Source organism: Nyctereutes procyonoides, unplaced genomic scaffold (genome assembly GCF_905146905.1).
Source record: "Nyctereutes procyonoides isolate TBG_1078 unplaced genomic scaffold, NYPRO_anot_genome, whole genome shotgun sequence".
Lineage (NCBI taxonomy): Eukaryota > Metazoa > Chordata > Mammalia > Carnivora > Canidae > Nyctereutes > Nyctereutes procyonoides.
The window spans coordinates 8,363,709-8,379,623 of NW_026575121.1; the positions used below are offsets into that span (position 1 = coordinate 8,363,709).

General features: G+C 38.7%; 1 protein-coding gene across 6 annotated transcripts in view; it reads right to left on the reverse strand.

Annotated features, from left to right (window-relative positions):
* Positions 1–15,915, reverse strand: part of AKAP11 (A-kinase anchoring protein 11) — a 48,760-nt gene that overhangs the window by 8,901 nt on the left and 23,944 nt on the right. For 5 of the 6 annotated variants that reach the window (XM_055335791.1, XM_055335792.1, XM_055335793.1 and 2 more), the window contains 4 exons: positions 14,994–15,261; positions 9,905–14,411; positions 6,005–6,160; positions 709–792 (listed from right to left, as the gene is read on the reverse strand). In XM_055335791.1, the coding sequence (XP_055191766.1) occupies positions 709–792; positions 6,005–6,160; positions 9,905–14,411; positions 14,994–15,261 (5,015 nt within the window). The remainder of the gene's footprint in view (positions 1–708; positions 793–6,004; positions 6,161–9,904; positions 14,412–14,993; positions 15,262–15,915) is intronic. The other variant, XM_055335796.1, reaches the window with a different exon arrangement.

A 15,915-nucleotide genomic window follows, 5' to 3' on the forward strand; every position in this document is an offset into this window, starting at 1 on the left:
ACATGGAAAAGAATGAATGTTACGATATGATATATGACATTTAAAAAGGTAAGAAATGACAATTTAAAAGGAAGCTTTGCTTCTCACACCATTTCACGTTAAAATCTGAATTGTAAACGATGCCTAGACAGGTAGGTCATCAGTAACCAAGAAGGCCTACCTTACCGTGATACAGAACACCAAGTAATTTCATGATCAAATTTGATTTCAAATAATTTAAAGCTAAAATAGTCTACTAATTTGGTTCTGGATAACACAGCATTTGAATTATCATAGAATGCCATGAATATTTATTAATGCCTCTGCTGATGTCATGTACATATTTTTAACAGAGTAAATTTTTTTTTCCTATGCTTTCCTTAAATATGAAGTAAAATTACATACAAAAACAAATAAAACAACAACAAAAACCAGAAATCCTGTAGGAAGCAAGCTCTTTTTAAAGAAATAGTAATTGGTAGGATGAAAAATAGCAGGCGGAGCACTACATGCATAGATGTAACACATTTCGCAATTAGAGGTCAGTTGTATCTTAGCGTAATTGAATTTTGTCATTAGATGTAAATTATCAAGCAGGATCACGTCCAAACACAGGAGGAAAGCAGGTTGATACATACTGGCACTGTAACCCACGTTCTTTTCAGAGTATGACATCATGCATTAGTGTGAAAGACTCATCAGTTTTGTAAGTTTCTGGACCGGACCAACCTGTCTGATGTTGGAAAGGATAAATTGTCCTCATACAAATCTCCTTCTAAACCAAGACTGCTCCAGCTACTGCTGTTACCATTACTGCCAGAAGAAGAAAAGAACAGAGCTGAACCAGAAAATGAATAGTAAAGACGACCTTGGTTTTCCTTGGAACAGCTTCTGTCAGCGGTAAGTGGGAGGTTCGGGCGGGAGCTGCCCCCGGGGAGGGGGGCATCCGTGGAGGCAGAAACCATCACAGCTACTGGACGGATTCGGGCGTTTGGGAGTTTTCTTATTTGGCCTCCACACATCAGGAAAAATAGTCTAAATTTCTATTTATTTCACATATGGACACAACAGAATCACTTTTAGGACAGTGGATGAATGCCTCAAGAAGTTTCATGATTAAATTCATGTTTAGGCAAATCTTGGGCTATAATTTGTAAGAAGCCAAAACTCTTCAGTTTGGGTAAAATTTTAAAAAAATCACAGGTTACCGTTAACATTCTCTCCACTCTTTAGACAGATGGATTTAGGGGGCGGTACTGAAATAACAGGCACCAAACATAATCCCAAATAGACCTTTTCTAACTACTTGGAGAAAAGATGTTTTCTGATTTATTTTTTTTTTCTGATTTCAAAATACCCTTATTATGTCAATTACCTTCATTTCATACATTATGTATAATTCAGTAGGTGGCAAATAACATCCATTTTCATCAGACTTTTGAGTAATCAAGGCTTAATCGAGCAATACACCTGTCTGGTGGGCCAGTCACTAATGCCACACAGACACCTTAAACTATCTAATCAAAAGAGGAAAGCAAACGATATCCTAACATTGCAGCAAAGCAATAAGAAACAATAAGCGACTGTGTTCAGAAACAATACTAAATTTAATTTTTCAGATTAAAACCTAAACATGCAATTTAAAATTCTAATCATTAAAATAATTAGTAAGCACATTAGTTCGCAGTGATAAGCAGCTTACGTTTCCCCACATTAGGCTAGGCAATTACAAAAATTAGTATGTACACAAAACCAAAATTTTGGTTTTAAAAAGTGAATTAACACAAAATCATCTTCTGTGCATCAGTAAATGTTGACACAGTTACCAAAAAAGGGATGATTATTTAAAAGTTCTAAAGAGTTTACAAGCAATTTCAATAATTTGCGTATCTGTATTTACTCTGACACCATCAAACGGTCACAAACCATACTGTATTAGAAAACTGAAGTTAAAACTGAGTAGTTTCTTTCCAACCTATGCTCAGACAAATATAATTCCATCATAAAACCCTGAAAGCAACCAGAGTTTTGCCTATGTGGTCTGTCGTCAGACAAACCAAAGACGGAAAAACATGGAAATATAGAATGGAGAGGCAGAGGTGAGCGAAAGAGAAAGGGAAAACTGAAGATCTCAAACATTGCATTACCTCTAATATAGGAATGATTTTCTACACAAAGGAAAATATTACAAAATTAAAATCCTTACCCATACTCTTGACAACAATAATGATTCCTCCTTTTAATTAATCATCAAAATCCATCCCCTAAAGTTTAGGTGAACATGAAAAGAAATAACGCCAAAAAAAAATGTGAAGACTAAAAATTCAAACTCCCTCTATTTAACCTCATTCCCCCACCCCTCCTACCCCTCAAAGTGGGTCCGATTTAAAGTCAGTTATCTATGAAATGCCACCTAACTAGGGGGACTGTATAATTCTTCATCTAAGCAGGACACTTTGGGAAATGAAAGAAGTCACCATTAATAACTACACCAAAGCAACAGAAGCAAACCTGGCCTGTCCCGAGCAACCTAGGAGATACAATCATCTTCCATTAATCTGACATAAAACAACTGAATATCTTCACTTAACAGTGATATTTCATTCTTAAACACTGCCCTGCATCCATCATTTTCTTTTAAATCTTTTCCTATTTCCTATCTATTCCTATCTGTGTATTTTCCTTTCACATCTTTTCATATTTCCTATGTCTAGAAGGGATGTACCTCAAGCCAGTGGGGGTCAAAGGTTAAGATTCTTTTAATTTAAATTCAATTTGCCAACCTACAGTATAACACCCAGTGCTCATCCCATCAAGGGCCTGCCCTCCTCAGTGCCAGTCACTCAGTCACCCCATCCTCCCACCCTCCTCCCCTTCGGCAACCCTTTGTCTGTTTCCCAGAGTTAGGAGTCTCTCATGGTTTGTCTTCCTCTCTAATTGTTCCCCACTCAGTTTCCCTCCTTTTCCTTAATGGTCCCTTTCACTATTTTTCTTATGTTCTGCATATGAGTGAAACCATATGATAATTGGAGGCTCAGATTCTTTATTGTGGTTTTCAGCCACATGAAAACTGTCGATTTGGACATACCTCATAAATACTATCTCAAGAATTCCGCAAGCCCAGTCCCATCTCTTACCTAACCCACTACATAACTTCTAAGAAATTCACAGCCAGTTTGCAGTACTTAAGAGACCCACATACACCAACCAAGCCTCTTTCAGATCAAATAACTACACATTCCTCATAAGCACCTATGAAACTCTGAAATTATTCTTTCTTTAACTGTTGCCCTCTACTAACCTTCCTACTTGGGAGTAAAAAAGCTCATGGAGTGTCTAAAACACTGAAGTCTTTTATCTCCTATCTGATCTCTGTACCAGAAAATTACAGTTCCTACAGATGTCATCAAAGACAAAACATGTGCGGCCATGTATCTTAAGTGTGGCCTCTGAAGCACCCGCAGTAAAATCATCTGAGATTCTTGGGACCTCCAATGACCTACTGAATCTTAATCTCTGGAAGGTGAGGCACTAGAAGTTGTATGTTCAGCAATCACACTACCAACCCAGGATGAGCCCTACTTTTTCTTTATGCTTGAATCTCGACAGCCACATAGCATAACTGTTATTATTAAGACTGTAAACTACAGGTGTTTTTCAGACAATTAACTGAATTCAGTTAATTTTCTGAACCCAATGCATTTACCATGTTAAACATAATTCTTTGAGTCTCAGCCTGATTCAGTCTTTTTGAAACTTGGTTCTGGTTAATGAGATGATCTTTTCATCTTTATTTTAAGTCATTCACAAGTAATGAGCACAGTATTCCCTTATCTGCAGAGAATGTGTTCCAAGGCTTGCAGTGGCTATCCATGAAACCATGGATAGTACAGTACTAAACCCTACACATACTATGTTTTCTTTACATACATACCTATGATGAAGTTTGTTTATTTATTTATTTATTATTTATTTTAAAGATTTTATTTATTTAATCATGATAGATCCACAGGGAGAGAGGGAGAGAGGCACAGGCAGAAGCAGGCTCCATGCAGGGAGCCCGATGCGGGACTCGATCCTCGGTCTCCAGGATCTGGCCCTGGGCTGAAGGCGGCGCTAAACCGCTGAGCCACCGGGCTGCCCTATGATGAAGTTTAATTCATAAGTTAGGCACAGTAAGAGGTTAACAACAAAAACTAAAAAGATTAATTTTAACAGTATACTACAATAAAAATTACGTGAATGTGGTCTCTCTCAAAACACCTTACTGCGTGTACTCACCAGCCTTGTGATGATGTGAGATGATAATCATCTGAGATGAGATGAGATGATGTGTGGTGAATGACACAGGCACAATGACAATAGTGTTAGACAATAAGTGGCCTTCTGACAACATGTCAGGAGGATCATCTGCTTCTGGACCTCGACTGACCATGGGTAACTGAACCCACAGGAAAGCAAAACCACTGATGGCAATGGGCAGGATTCCTTATTTTCTATCACTAATAAAATGCTAAGAAGGACAGAACCAAGGACAGAGCCATCTAACCAGACAACATTCTGCACAAAGCTGTTCAGCTGGCTACAGAGGCCCTTGATGCCATGGGCCACTAACCCTAGTTCACCATTGCAACACTAGGATTTTCTACGCAGCAATGTCGACCCTCACTGAAATCCTAGAAGCCTATGTTTCTCCAAGATGAGAGGAGAATTTAAGTCTTAACATTCTATTCCAGGTAGAGTTATGGAAAGGGCCAAATAATGTTTGGGATATGACCCCCTACTTCCCACTACCAGTTTTAAAGACTGCCTTCTTAGACTCAGATTTTTTTTTTTAAGATTTCATCTATTTATTCATGAGAGACACAGGGAGAGAGGCAGAGACATAGGCTGAGGGAGAAGCAGGCTCACTGTGGGGAACTGGATGCGGGACTCGATCCCAGGACCCCAGGATCATGCCCTGAGCTAAAGACAGGCGCTCAACCACTGAGCCACCCAGGCGTCCCTGACCCAGATTTTAAGATGTATTGGTGGTTTACATAGCATTTTAAGAAACTATGACAAAACAGATGTTTTATACAAATATTAATACTTACTGGTTAATCCAAGCATCAAACAAAATGCTCTGAGATGATGTGTTTTAGCAGGTGAGAAGTCATTTCCTTCCCTTCCTCCCCTCCTCCCACAGTCTTCTCACTTCCTCCTCTTTTTAAGTCAATTCCAAGGGTTTTTGTTCAACTGAAGCCTCACAGGGTCCTTCTCACAGGCCGAAAACTAGGACCTTTCCCTCTCCCTAGACTCAGCCCTGGATGGCATTTATTAATTCCAATTATCAATTAATGCAGATAAAAAATTTATGGCATTTTATAGTTTAGTCAGGAATGCCTTTAGAGAGTCACGAATGTAAGAAACAAATGTATCATAATTAATAAAATATGCTAAAGACTGTTACTATGAACAAAATTAACTAAGACAAGTTATATACCAGGGAAATGCCTTCCACTGTACAATACCGTATTTTTACAAGAAGTTTATGTATTTCCAAGTATAAATGCTCCCGGCCATTTTGTTCCTGGATAGCAGGGTAAATGAGGAATCCTCCCAAGAAAGATATTACTTTCACTAATAACGAGAATATTACAGGGTCATTTAGATAACTTTTACAGATAACTTTTTTTTCAGCTTCTAAAGAAAAAAATTTTTTGAAATGAGAAATACATTTTTTCCTCAAAAATCACGAAAGTCCAGGAAAATCCTAAGGGTATAAAATCAAATGAATGCAGTATTTTTCACATCAGCTATTGTCACAGCCATAGAAAATTAGCTTAGCTAATCATGGTATCTAATAAATGTCAAAAACTATTAGAACTAAAAAAAAAAAAAAAAAACTATTAGAACTACATTATAGACCATAAAACACATTCTGAAAATAATGGCAAATTTCTAATTTTTAAACACCCCGTGTAAATATAATTCTGAGGTCTGAGGACCTAAACTATGCAATCACATGCATAAATTTAGTTACCTTTCACTTAGATGATGAAAACTGCTACTTTCATCCTGGTGTTCATCTTCAAAACTTAAATTAGACCAGCTACCCGTGCTGTCATCACCAATACTGAGATTCATCTGCTGGCTGCCGAAAGACTCAGTTGACTGTAAGTCTTCTATTTCTTTTGGACTGAAAAAAAGGAAGGAAGGAAGGAAGGAAGGAATGGGGGAGAAGGGAAAAAAATTTTCAATCCGAAATATTCAGATTCTGAGTTCCGAAGCTATCAATTTGATGAAAAAGATGACAAAAACAAGAATCGATCCTCACAGCCACACCAGTGGCCCATTCAACCCTTTGTGTCTGCTAATAAAGAGACTCTGCAGGAGAGCAAAATACTTTCAAAATTAAATGAGCTATATCTATTATGGATCCATCCCAAATGCTCTGTTGATCTGAATTCTCTTTCAAGCAATTCATACTTTCAACTGGCACCACTGCAGAGGAGCGCACGTTCCTACATTGATCACCTACTTTTTAAGACAGTACTTTTCTTTGTACTGAGAGGAAACTCTTTCTGGCTTGAAGAACAACAACAACAACAAAAATGTAGTTTGAGGAATTCTAGTACTGTCAATCAAGCCTCGAGTCAAACTAGCCAAATCTCTTGAAGATTCTGAGCACGGATCATAACAGTTCTCATTATTTTTTTCAATGAAAAGACATTTATATTTTTATTCCATCTCACGAGAAAGGCCACTGCTCAATTACTGCAATTGCCCCCTCTATATTTTATTCTCAACACAGCAGTTTAAAATGATATTTTTAAAGATGAAGAGGAAAAATGTTAGTCTTCTGATCAAAATCTTCTAACAGCTCCTCACCAATCAGAATGAGAGTCCAAATCCTTATAATACACTCGCTGGTATGACAGCCTCTCCTGGTCTCCATCTCTTCCCATCTATTAGTCTCCCAGCCCACTGACTTCAGGCACGTCTGCCTCTGTGCTGCTTCCCCAACATGCACAATCCTACCCCTTTGCCTGGAACCCTCTGCCCCAATTCCAGTGCGACTTATTCTCCCTTCACCTTTGGCTCTTTGCTCAAATGTTTATCAGTGTTGCTTCCCCCTCTGCCTGTTCAAAACTGCAACCCGTGCCCACCTGCCGCACCACCCACCACCACCACCCTCGCCCCCATTCCCTTCCTTGCTTCAGTTTTCCTCCAAAACACTTACCATTGTGTGATACACTTCGCTGTTTTACTTGTCTTATTCCACTGTAATGTAAGTTCTAGAGAACACATATTTTTTACTGGTTTTGCTTATTTTTGTATCCCCAGTACCCAGAATAAATCCTGAACTGCCCCACTCCCCTCTGGGGCTATCCTCATTTTATATTTAAGATACAGCAACTGGAATTACATTGGACAGGCACGTTATAGTTTTGAGCCGTAACAGACCTCTACTTTATTCTTTTTTTAATTTTTTACATTTTTCTGGAATGCGCTGCAATCTAATGGTTTTTTTGGCTGAAATGACCCACTAAATGAAGTCCAGAGAAGAGTTTTAATGACTACTGGGTTATTCTGGCCCAGAAATAATGGCTCACAATATAGTTTAGATGTTTGCTCTGCTAAAAATGCACTACCATGTAATTCCCCATTCGACACTCACATACCACCCACATACCACCCTTCTGTACATTTACAGCTTTGTGAAATATTTATGGTTATTTTCATGAATCAAACATTTACAAGAAAAGGGACACCAAATGACACCTTTAAAAATAATCCACTTGAATGAATCCCTCTAAAGTTTGAAAGGCACACCATTTTAACTTCAGAAATAGAAAATGGGAAACAGTACATTGTACACACTAGAGTCAGCTTTTAATAATCAACACTTATAGAACCCTATACAATTATTAAGAAGAAAAAAGAGGAAAGAAATACAAAGTAATATTCTACTGGCCTTGATAAAAAGTTCGACTAGGACAGCACTAGCTTCTAGGAATTAACTCGAGGGGCCTACTTACTCACCCAAGGGAGCCAGAAGGGAAAGTAAAAATATTGAGCTATCGATAGCTATCAATATTTTCCTCTCATCTAGGGTGGAGTCTCTTTTCCTACTAGAGCCTGGGGAGAGGCACAGGGAGAAACAGTTAAAATAGCCTGAGGTCAATCTTGTTTGAGGAGGGTTACTTCAGTTGTAGAAAAGCCTAGTCTACTACCTTATGCATTCACGTATTTATTAACCACTCACTATACATCACCATATTAAGAACTGACAGGTAGTCATGAACAAAGGAAACGTGGGTCGAGGACAAAGGCTTGCAATTTTTACTGTAAAGGACCAAACAGGAAACACCCAACCATTGTTGGCCATCTCACTACTCCAACTATTCAACTCTGGCATTAAAGCACAGAAGCAGCCACAGACAATACATAAATTAATGAGCCCAGCTGTGTTCCAGTATAACTTTATTTATGAACATTAAAATTTGAATTTCATCTAATTTTCACATGTCACAAAATAGTATTGTTTTATCAACCACGGAGGAAATGTAAAAACCATTCTTAGCTCACAGACAATTTAAAAAAAAAAAGAAAAGAAAACAAGCAGTGGCCAGATTTGGCCTGAGAGTCAGTTTGCTAACCCCTACTCTAGGAGAAAGGAAGCTGCCTGATTACAGAAAATAGAGACCTCCCTTCGTTCACCAGAAACATCACAAGAAGATGCCACGGAACAACTGGATTCCAGGGTCCTGGCCAAACTGCATCTCCCTATTTTTTTTTCCTTTTTTCTCTTTTTTGGGGGAGGGGTATTTGTTTTTATTTAAGTTCAATTTGGCAACACATAGTGTAACACTCAGTGCTCATCCCATTAAGTGCCCTCCTAAGTGCCAGTCACCCGGTTACCCCAACCCTCCGCCCACCCCCACTTCCATAACCCTTTTTTTCCCCCAGAGTTAGGAGTCTCTCATGATTTGTCTCCCTCTCTAATTTTTCCCACTTGGTTCCCCTCCTGTCCCTTATAACCTCTTTCACTATTTCTTATATTCCCTATATGTGCATCTCCCTATTTTAAGATGGCTAAGAAGAGAGGCAGTCCTTGCCATGGCTCTGACAAAAGCTACTAAAAATATACAAAAATAAAAAAAAATTCTGAAGACTCATGTGACGCCATTAAATTCCACCTCAACTCTAGGAACTTTCTCTGTCCAGTGGGCCTAACAAAATCCTACAAACCAAGAACATAAGTTGGTCCTGATGCTTTCCAGGGAGGAAAAAAAGGCTAAAAGTGAAAAGTTTAATCACTATGGTGTTGGAATCACTGAGCACAAGGCACAGCTACTGAAAAACACAACACTGCGAGGTCATCAGAAAGAGAACTGTCCCCTTAGACAGGCACCCACCAGGAGAAGTGAGAACAGGAACAGAAGTCTTCAGAGACTTCCAATTACTGCTTTTTAAAGCTTTCTTCCTTGTAGCAGTTTCGTTAAATTATCCTCTTTATATGAAAACTTACCTTTGTGAGAGAAAGAAAACACTGCTTTAAAAAAAAAAATGAAATCTCGGAGTCATTATCTATCACAGTGATAGTCTGCATTTGTGGTCTACAACTCTCTGGCTTTTCTTCAATCCAGCTTTACCTACTTCACAGCTCTGTGAATGGGGGGTGGGGGGGGGGTGGGGGGCAAGGTGACTATCCCTAAGCCTCCTCTTGTAGTTCAGGAAGTGATTAACACTTTCCCTCAAAGGGCGGTCAGGGGGATAATGAGACAACAGAGATGGAGAGTGACATACAGGATATGAAACACCACGCAAATGTAGTAGGGAAGATTTGTTAACTTAGGGTTCTGAACAGGACCTAAGACACATATGACTGAGTAACTTTTCATTTTATCATAAGACCCAAAGGAAATCTGAAACTCACCTGCTAACCGCGCGTCCAACATTCGTCATTGCCGATGTCATTATTTCTGTGGTCAGGCTCTCAACAAAGCTAATGCCATCTTGTCCGATTCCGCTATCAGCCGCCAAGCTGGTATTGCTCAGCTCTCTCTCTGCTTTTTCAATAGCTTCAGCAACTATCTTCTCAGCAAGCACTGTCTTCTTATCGAGACCAACATGAATTTGTGGGACATCAAGGTGAAAAATTCTAGACTCCTGATAGATGTCTCTAAGTTTTGAAACAGAAACCGGCTTACCACTACTAGCAAGTGAATCCGGTCTAGAAATGTGCTGAGATGAATTCCCAGTACAATCGTGCAATTCTTTACGGTCACAGTATCTGCAAGCTTGACTTATGAGAGGTGACAACTTTTCCGCATAAGTGACCCTATCAGCTGCTTTCGTGGACTCAGACTCATGGAAAACTGCGGATCCTAAACTGAGCTCTAAAGTGTCATCCACTACTTTTTTAGCATACTGCTCTATAGCTTGAACAACATTCTCTCCTTGACTATATCCATTTAAGTTGCCTGTACTGTGATAAAATCTGTGATTTTGTGAGGGAGGCTGAAGAGACTGAAGAAATTCTGGCTCAATGTGAGACTTGGTATCTTCATCACATCCAGACTTTTCATAAAGGCAAGAATCTGTTAAGGATTTTGGCAAGCCAACCGTAGACGTTGTCAGCTCTTTTTTGACATCTCTTGTTATGCTGTGAGCTAAAGAGGTTGAAAAATTATACAGTTCAGAGCACTCATTTTTATATGTATCCCGCGTCCATTCACAGGTTTGATTTTTACAAAGGTAACCTCCATTTCTTTTGCTTTGTCGTTCTTTATCTACTTCTTGGTGGTGTTCTTTATTTAGGAATATTAATAGTTCGTTCTTGGTTTTCACCTGTGAGCTTTGCAGGGGAAACATTTTTGAGCTGCACTTCATTTTGGTTGTCTTGGCAGCTTCTTGTAATCCTGATTTAACAGATCGATAAGCAAGTCTATTGGCATACTGGTCCATTATTAACTCACTATTGCCGCCTTCCTGTTTTAGCACTTGGATAATATGACCCGCATACTCGTCTGTCACGCTTTCACAGCTGGGATACTTATACGTCAGACCAGACATAAAAGGATTTGGTGGTAACGAAAGAATGAATGGATCTCCTTCTCGTGGGTATGCTACAGCCTCCATTTCCAACTTCTCTTCTGATCTATCATCTCGGCCACCATCAACGTAACAACTATTCTTCCTTTGCCTGAAAGGCATACAACTTCTAACTTTTGCTATTTTCTCAGCTTCTGTAATGACTTCTGCCGCCATATCACCTGCAAAATTGCGTAACGTTTGTAAATTTTCCTCTGAGCAATTTAAAACAGCAGGTGACACACTTCTTTGACTTTGTGCATTTAAGCAAGGGCTTTTAACCCTGGGTTCTTGAATGACTTTATTATCTAAATGGGAAGCTGCCATTTCCGTTGCGAGAGAAATGATGTGGGTAGCTAATGATTCTGCAAATTGAACTTTTTTCCCTGGGTGCTCAGACTTTACATCCACTTCTGGGTGCTCTTCGTCTTCACTACTTTCAACCTCTTCTGAAAGAGATCGCATGAGTTTCAACATGAACTCTTCTTTTTCTATAGTATTTTGTTCATTTTCAGACAAACTACCAACAGACGAGTTGTGAGGTGTAGAGGGTGGTGTAGCAGGTGCAAATTCTTTTGCTAATTCCCCCTTGAGCTTTTTGGTTAACTTCTTAATATCCCATTCAGAACTAGCCTGGGATGGCACTAGAGGAGTGGATGGCGGAGTGCCAGGTATTACATTTCCGTCTCTAATTTTCTGTTTATCTTCCACATGCAAACCATCTACACATGTAAGCACTGTGGAGGACAAAGTATGTGAATGAGGAAAAGGGTGTTCTTGCCCAAAAGACAAGGGCTCAAGTGCTGTATTATTCAAATTATGCTTTTTCACAGATTTGTCCTTATTAGCAACTTCCTTCAAATCAGGTTTCTGACCTACAATTGTTGGACAAGGTGGTAGTGTCTCTAAAGAAAATCCGTGAGCTGATGAACCTTTACATTCTGGAACACAATCCTTTCCTACTGAAAGCAAACAGTGGGTTAAGTGATCTTGAGGATCAAGAAATTTGGGGAACTGTGACTCTTCTCTGGGAATAGGCAAGTCTTCCTTGTGTTCAGCACTTTTATCTACATTTGGAAGCACTGATTTGCTTTTATCTATGGAATGTTTAAGAATAGATTTAGATAACTGATCAGCAAACATGTCCTTATTGCTAGCTTCGCTCAGTTGCAGTGTTGCCTGGTCAGAGTGAAAAGCAAAGGGTTTTCCCTTTACTGCTGTAGTTACACAATCTGTGTGTTCATCAACTGTGTTTGTGCCTTTGAATGATGTCATTGACTCCAGCGTTTCATTTACAATCGTATGCACCATTGCTGTAGAAAAGTTGCTAATAATCACAGGATCACTTGGTAATTTTGAAGAGCTTTGCATTTCAATATCATCATTAGTTGGTTTAAAATCTTTCTGGCTACCTGGATTGTGGTCTGAGGGTAAACAAATATTTCTGAGACATGCTACTTCCTCTTCTTTGTTTTTTGTGGTAACATGTGTCTGGATAGAATCACCATTCAAATTATTACCATCAGATGACTGAAGAGACTTTGCCTGATATGTATTAGATGAAATATGATATGGGAGAAGGGCATTTCCCGCCAAGGGCACTGGTATAGAAGTAACAACTCCAGAAGTACAAAACAAGGCCTGCTGTACTGTGTATTCCTTTTTATATTCCTGCATGGGTCTTGTTGCCATAACTGTCTGATTGTTAAAAGCAGGGGAAAACGTGGAGGTCTGTGTCAATGGCACTAAATTTTCTGTGCTCGCACACTTTAGGTTATCTGTAGAAACACTAACTGCTGCCTTGGTTGTGAATGTCACATCAACTTGTGAAAGCTCAATAAACGCTTCCTGTATTACAGACTCAGATAAGTCTTTTGCATATGACTTTACTACTCTGTCTTCACAGTCCAACGACCAACACGGTGGAGACGTGGGTGTTGGGGGATATGAAAACTGACACACTTCCATGATGCCTTCAAAAACAAGCTCTTCGGCAAGATCTGCAGCAAACCTAGCAACTGTGTTTGTGAATATCTGCTTCTTTACATACTGTAAATCCTGTAAAGCATTTGATAAAGCTTCGCTCACCAAAAAATTAGCCAGACTGCTAATGGCACGTTCTCTCAGTGAAAATGCACACTGCCTTCTCAGTTCATTAAATGCCATCTGAAAAATGGACGATGTCAATTTGATGGCTAAATGGCACAATGCATTGGTACATGAAGAGACTCCTTTCTGTAAGTCTTTAAATGCACTGCCGAAACTTTTTTCCACAAGATCTGATGCAAATTTCTGAATACTATCTTTAATCATCAAGGATGTATTTTTAGATTTATTTTTTTGATCAAGGCTTCCATTCTTAAGAGCTATGGTTTTATTTTCTCCCTTTTTAATACTATGAATGTTTGAGGTTGCATGAGTGTGCTGGGTATGAAGAACTGAGCCCAATACCTCACATGAAATGCTATTTGCATAATCCTCATAGGTGTAATAAAGAGAATCATGATTTTCATGAATCTTATCTTCACCAGTATCTGTTTGGCAAAAACATTCAGCAGGAGTACAGCCTCCAAGAGGACTAAAGGCAGAAGATCGAATAGGGCTAAACAAACCACTGTCTTCCCCTGACGCCTTCACTGGGCGAGGTGAATCCGGGGCATCACACAGGTTACTATAAGGGGATTCTGGTTTACGAGGAGTTGGCTTTCTAACATTAGCTGGGAGAGCTGGACGATCAAACTTGAATTTTTGAGGATTCATAGTAGTGGTTACAGAGCAAGATTTTTCATGCTTGTGTCCTTTCTTTTGCGATGGCTTCCCTAGGACAGAATCTTTTGGAAATGGACAAGAAGCCTCTAAAGTTTGTTCTAGTTCATCAAACTGATCAAAACTATCAAAAAATTCACTTACTTCTGAGTCTGAATCCTCTATATCATCTTTCATCACAGGAATTTTAGGTAACTCAAGTTTTGCTTTTAAACTTTTCTGATAACCCTCTTCATCCAAGAAAATAACAGGACTTGGACTTGAGCATTCAGATTCAGAGGAGTAGGCAGGGGAAGAAGAAAATAATGTTTTCTGTGCATCACTACCTTTATCTGAAGCATTAGATGACCTGTAGAAACTCTTTTGGATCCAAGGCTCAGAAATTAACGTGGTGACTGAAGTTTTCACAGAAGGTAGTTCTTTATGTCCCAGCACATTTATTAAGGAAGCTGAAGGGTTATTAGCCAATGACTTCTGCCTCCCAGAACTAACCAGAATCCTTAAATCATGGGTTTCTAAATGGTGACCAGAAGAAGTCTGTGAAGCAGCATCACACTGGCTCTTTAGTGCAGTAATATTTATTCCTATAGGAAAAGAATAAAATGATCAAATTATTCTTCAACAGAATCTTTTAAAAATTAGTTTATATCAATGGAAATAAGTAGACTTCAAGCATGAAATATATATTTGTAGCATAACTGTCTTCTACACTATGTGTTTACCAGATTCATCCCAAATCACACTTGAGAGCAAATACACCTTTTACTAAAATAATTTCATTTTACCTCGCATCTAGAAATACTTGTTCTACGAAATGCTTAGCTCCTTGTCACACGTGTTAGAAACACTAATATGATCCCTCTACCAGCTAACTCTTCTCAAATTTTAACCCAGGCATGGTCCAAACACTTAATGTAATGAAGTAAACAGTGCCTGAACAGTACTACCCATAACAGACAGCAAATAGAAATAGCACAACTAAAGAGAAGATAACAATGCACTTAGGAATCACAAGAAAATTTTTTGCAGAATCAAAAAGAAAAGTTAGAATGTTTAAATTGTATCAAATACCAAGATGAATTTCAATTAATAAGTCAGCCCAAAAACTAGTAAAACTGAATGTTAAACTTTTATTTTTTCATGAAAAAGTCTAGTAAAGAACAAACCATCATTATATGGCTTTGAGGCCTCTTCTTCCTCTAAGTGCTCAAAAGCAGTGACAAAGTCATCCTCTATGGAAGACACAGATTGGTTGGTGTCATCATCATCGTCTTCCTTAGCAGTCTCAAGTTGGTGCTTCTGATGCAAATATGTGTCCAGGGTGTATCTTATACCAGTAGCGTATTTACTTAGGAGACTAAAGATAAAATCAATTCTGAGTCTTGGTAATGTAGGTGACACTCTCATGACGCAGAGCATTCCAGAATGCTGACTCTTGGGGAAGATGAAAGATGATAAAAATAATTTTATTTTCAAAATGTATTATACACACAAAGCATATTATCTGGAAGCGAAGCCTAGAAAAAACACAATCTCAGGGAAAAACAGAAATGTGTGTATCCTGAAAGGCTCCCCAATTTTGTATTAACTCTTCCTTCTTTCTCTACAACATTTCTCACTTCTCAAGCTTTCTTTCTCCCAATCTTTTTCTCATCGGTACTCAAATTCGACCCATTCTAGATCCTTAAATAATATTATAGAACTTACTATCCATATCTTTGGCAATTACACTTTCCTATATTAGCATACATCGCCAAGAGTTTCCTTGTTCATTAACCTAGCTCAGCAACCACGCTGTAAACCGGTAGAGGGCAGGAAGCAGGTTCTATTCTATTTTTACCCCATTTTCCAGTAGCTTCTAGCAGGATACCACCTGCCCTCCTATTGTAAAAGAACCTTCCCCTCCTTTTACCTAAATTTCCCTAGTATTATAATACAATTTTATAATAATGTTTACAGCTGGTTAAAAATATGAATCATCAGATTTTTCCCCATACACATTATCTTAAAAAATACAAATATTGACAAATGACTTAGTCAAGAGCTGGGAATTAAATATAATAGCTAATCACCTCTTGTAATCCTAGT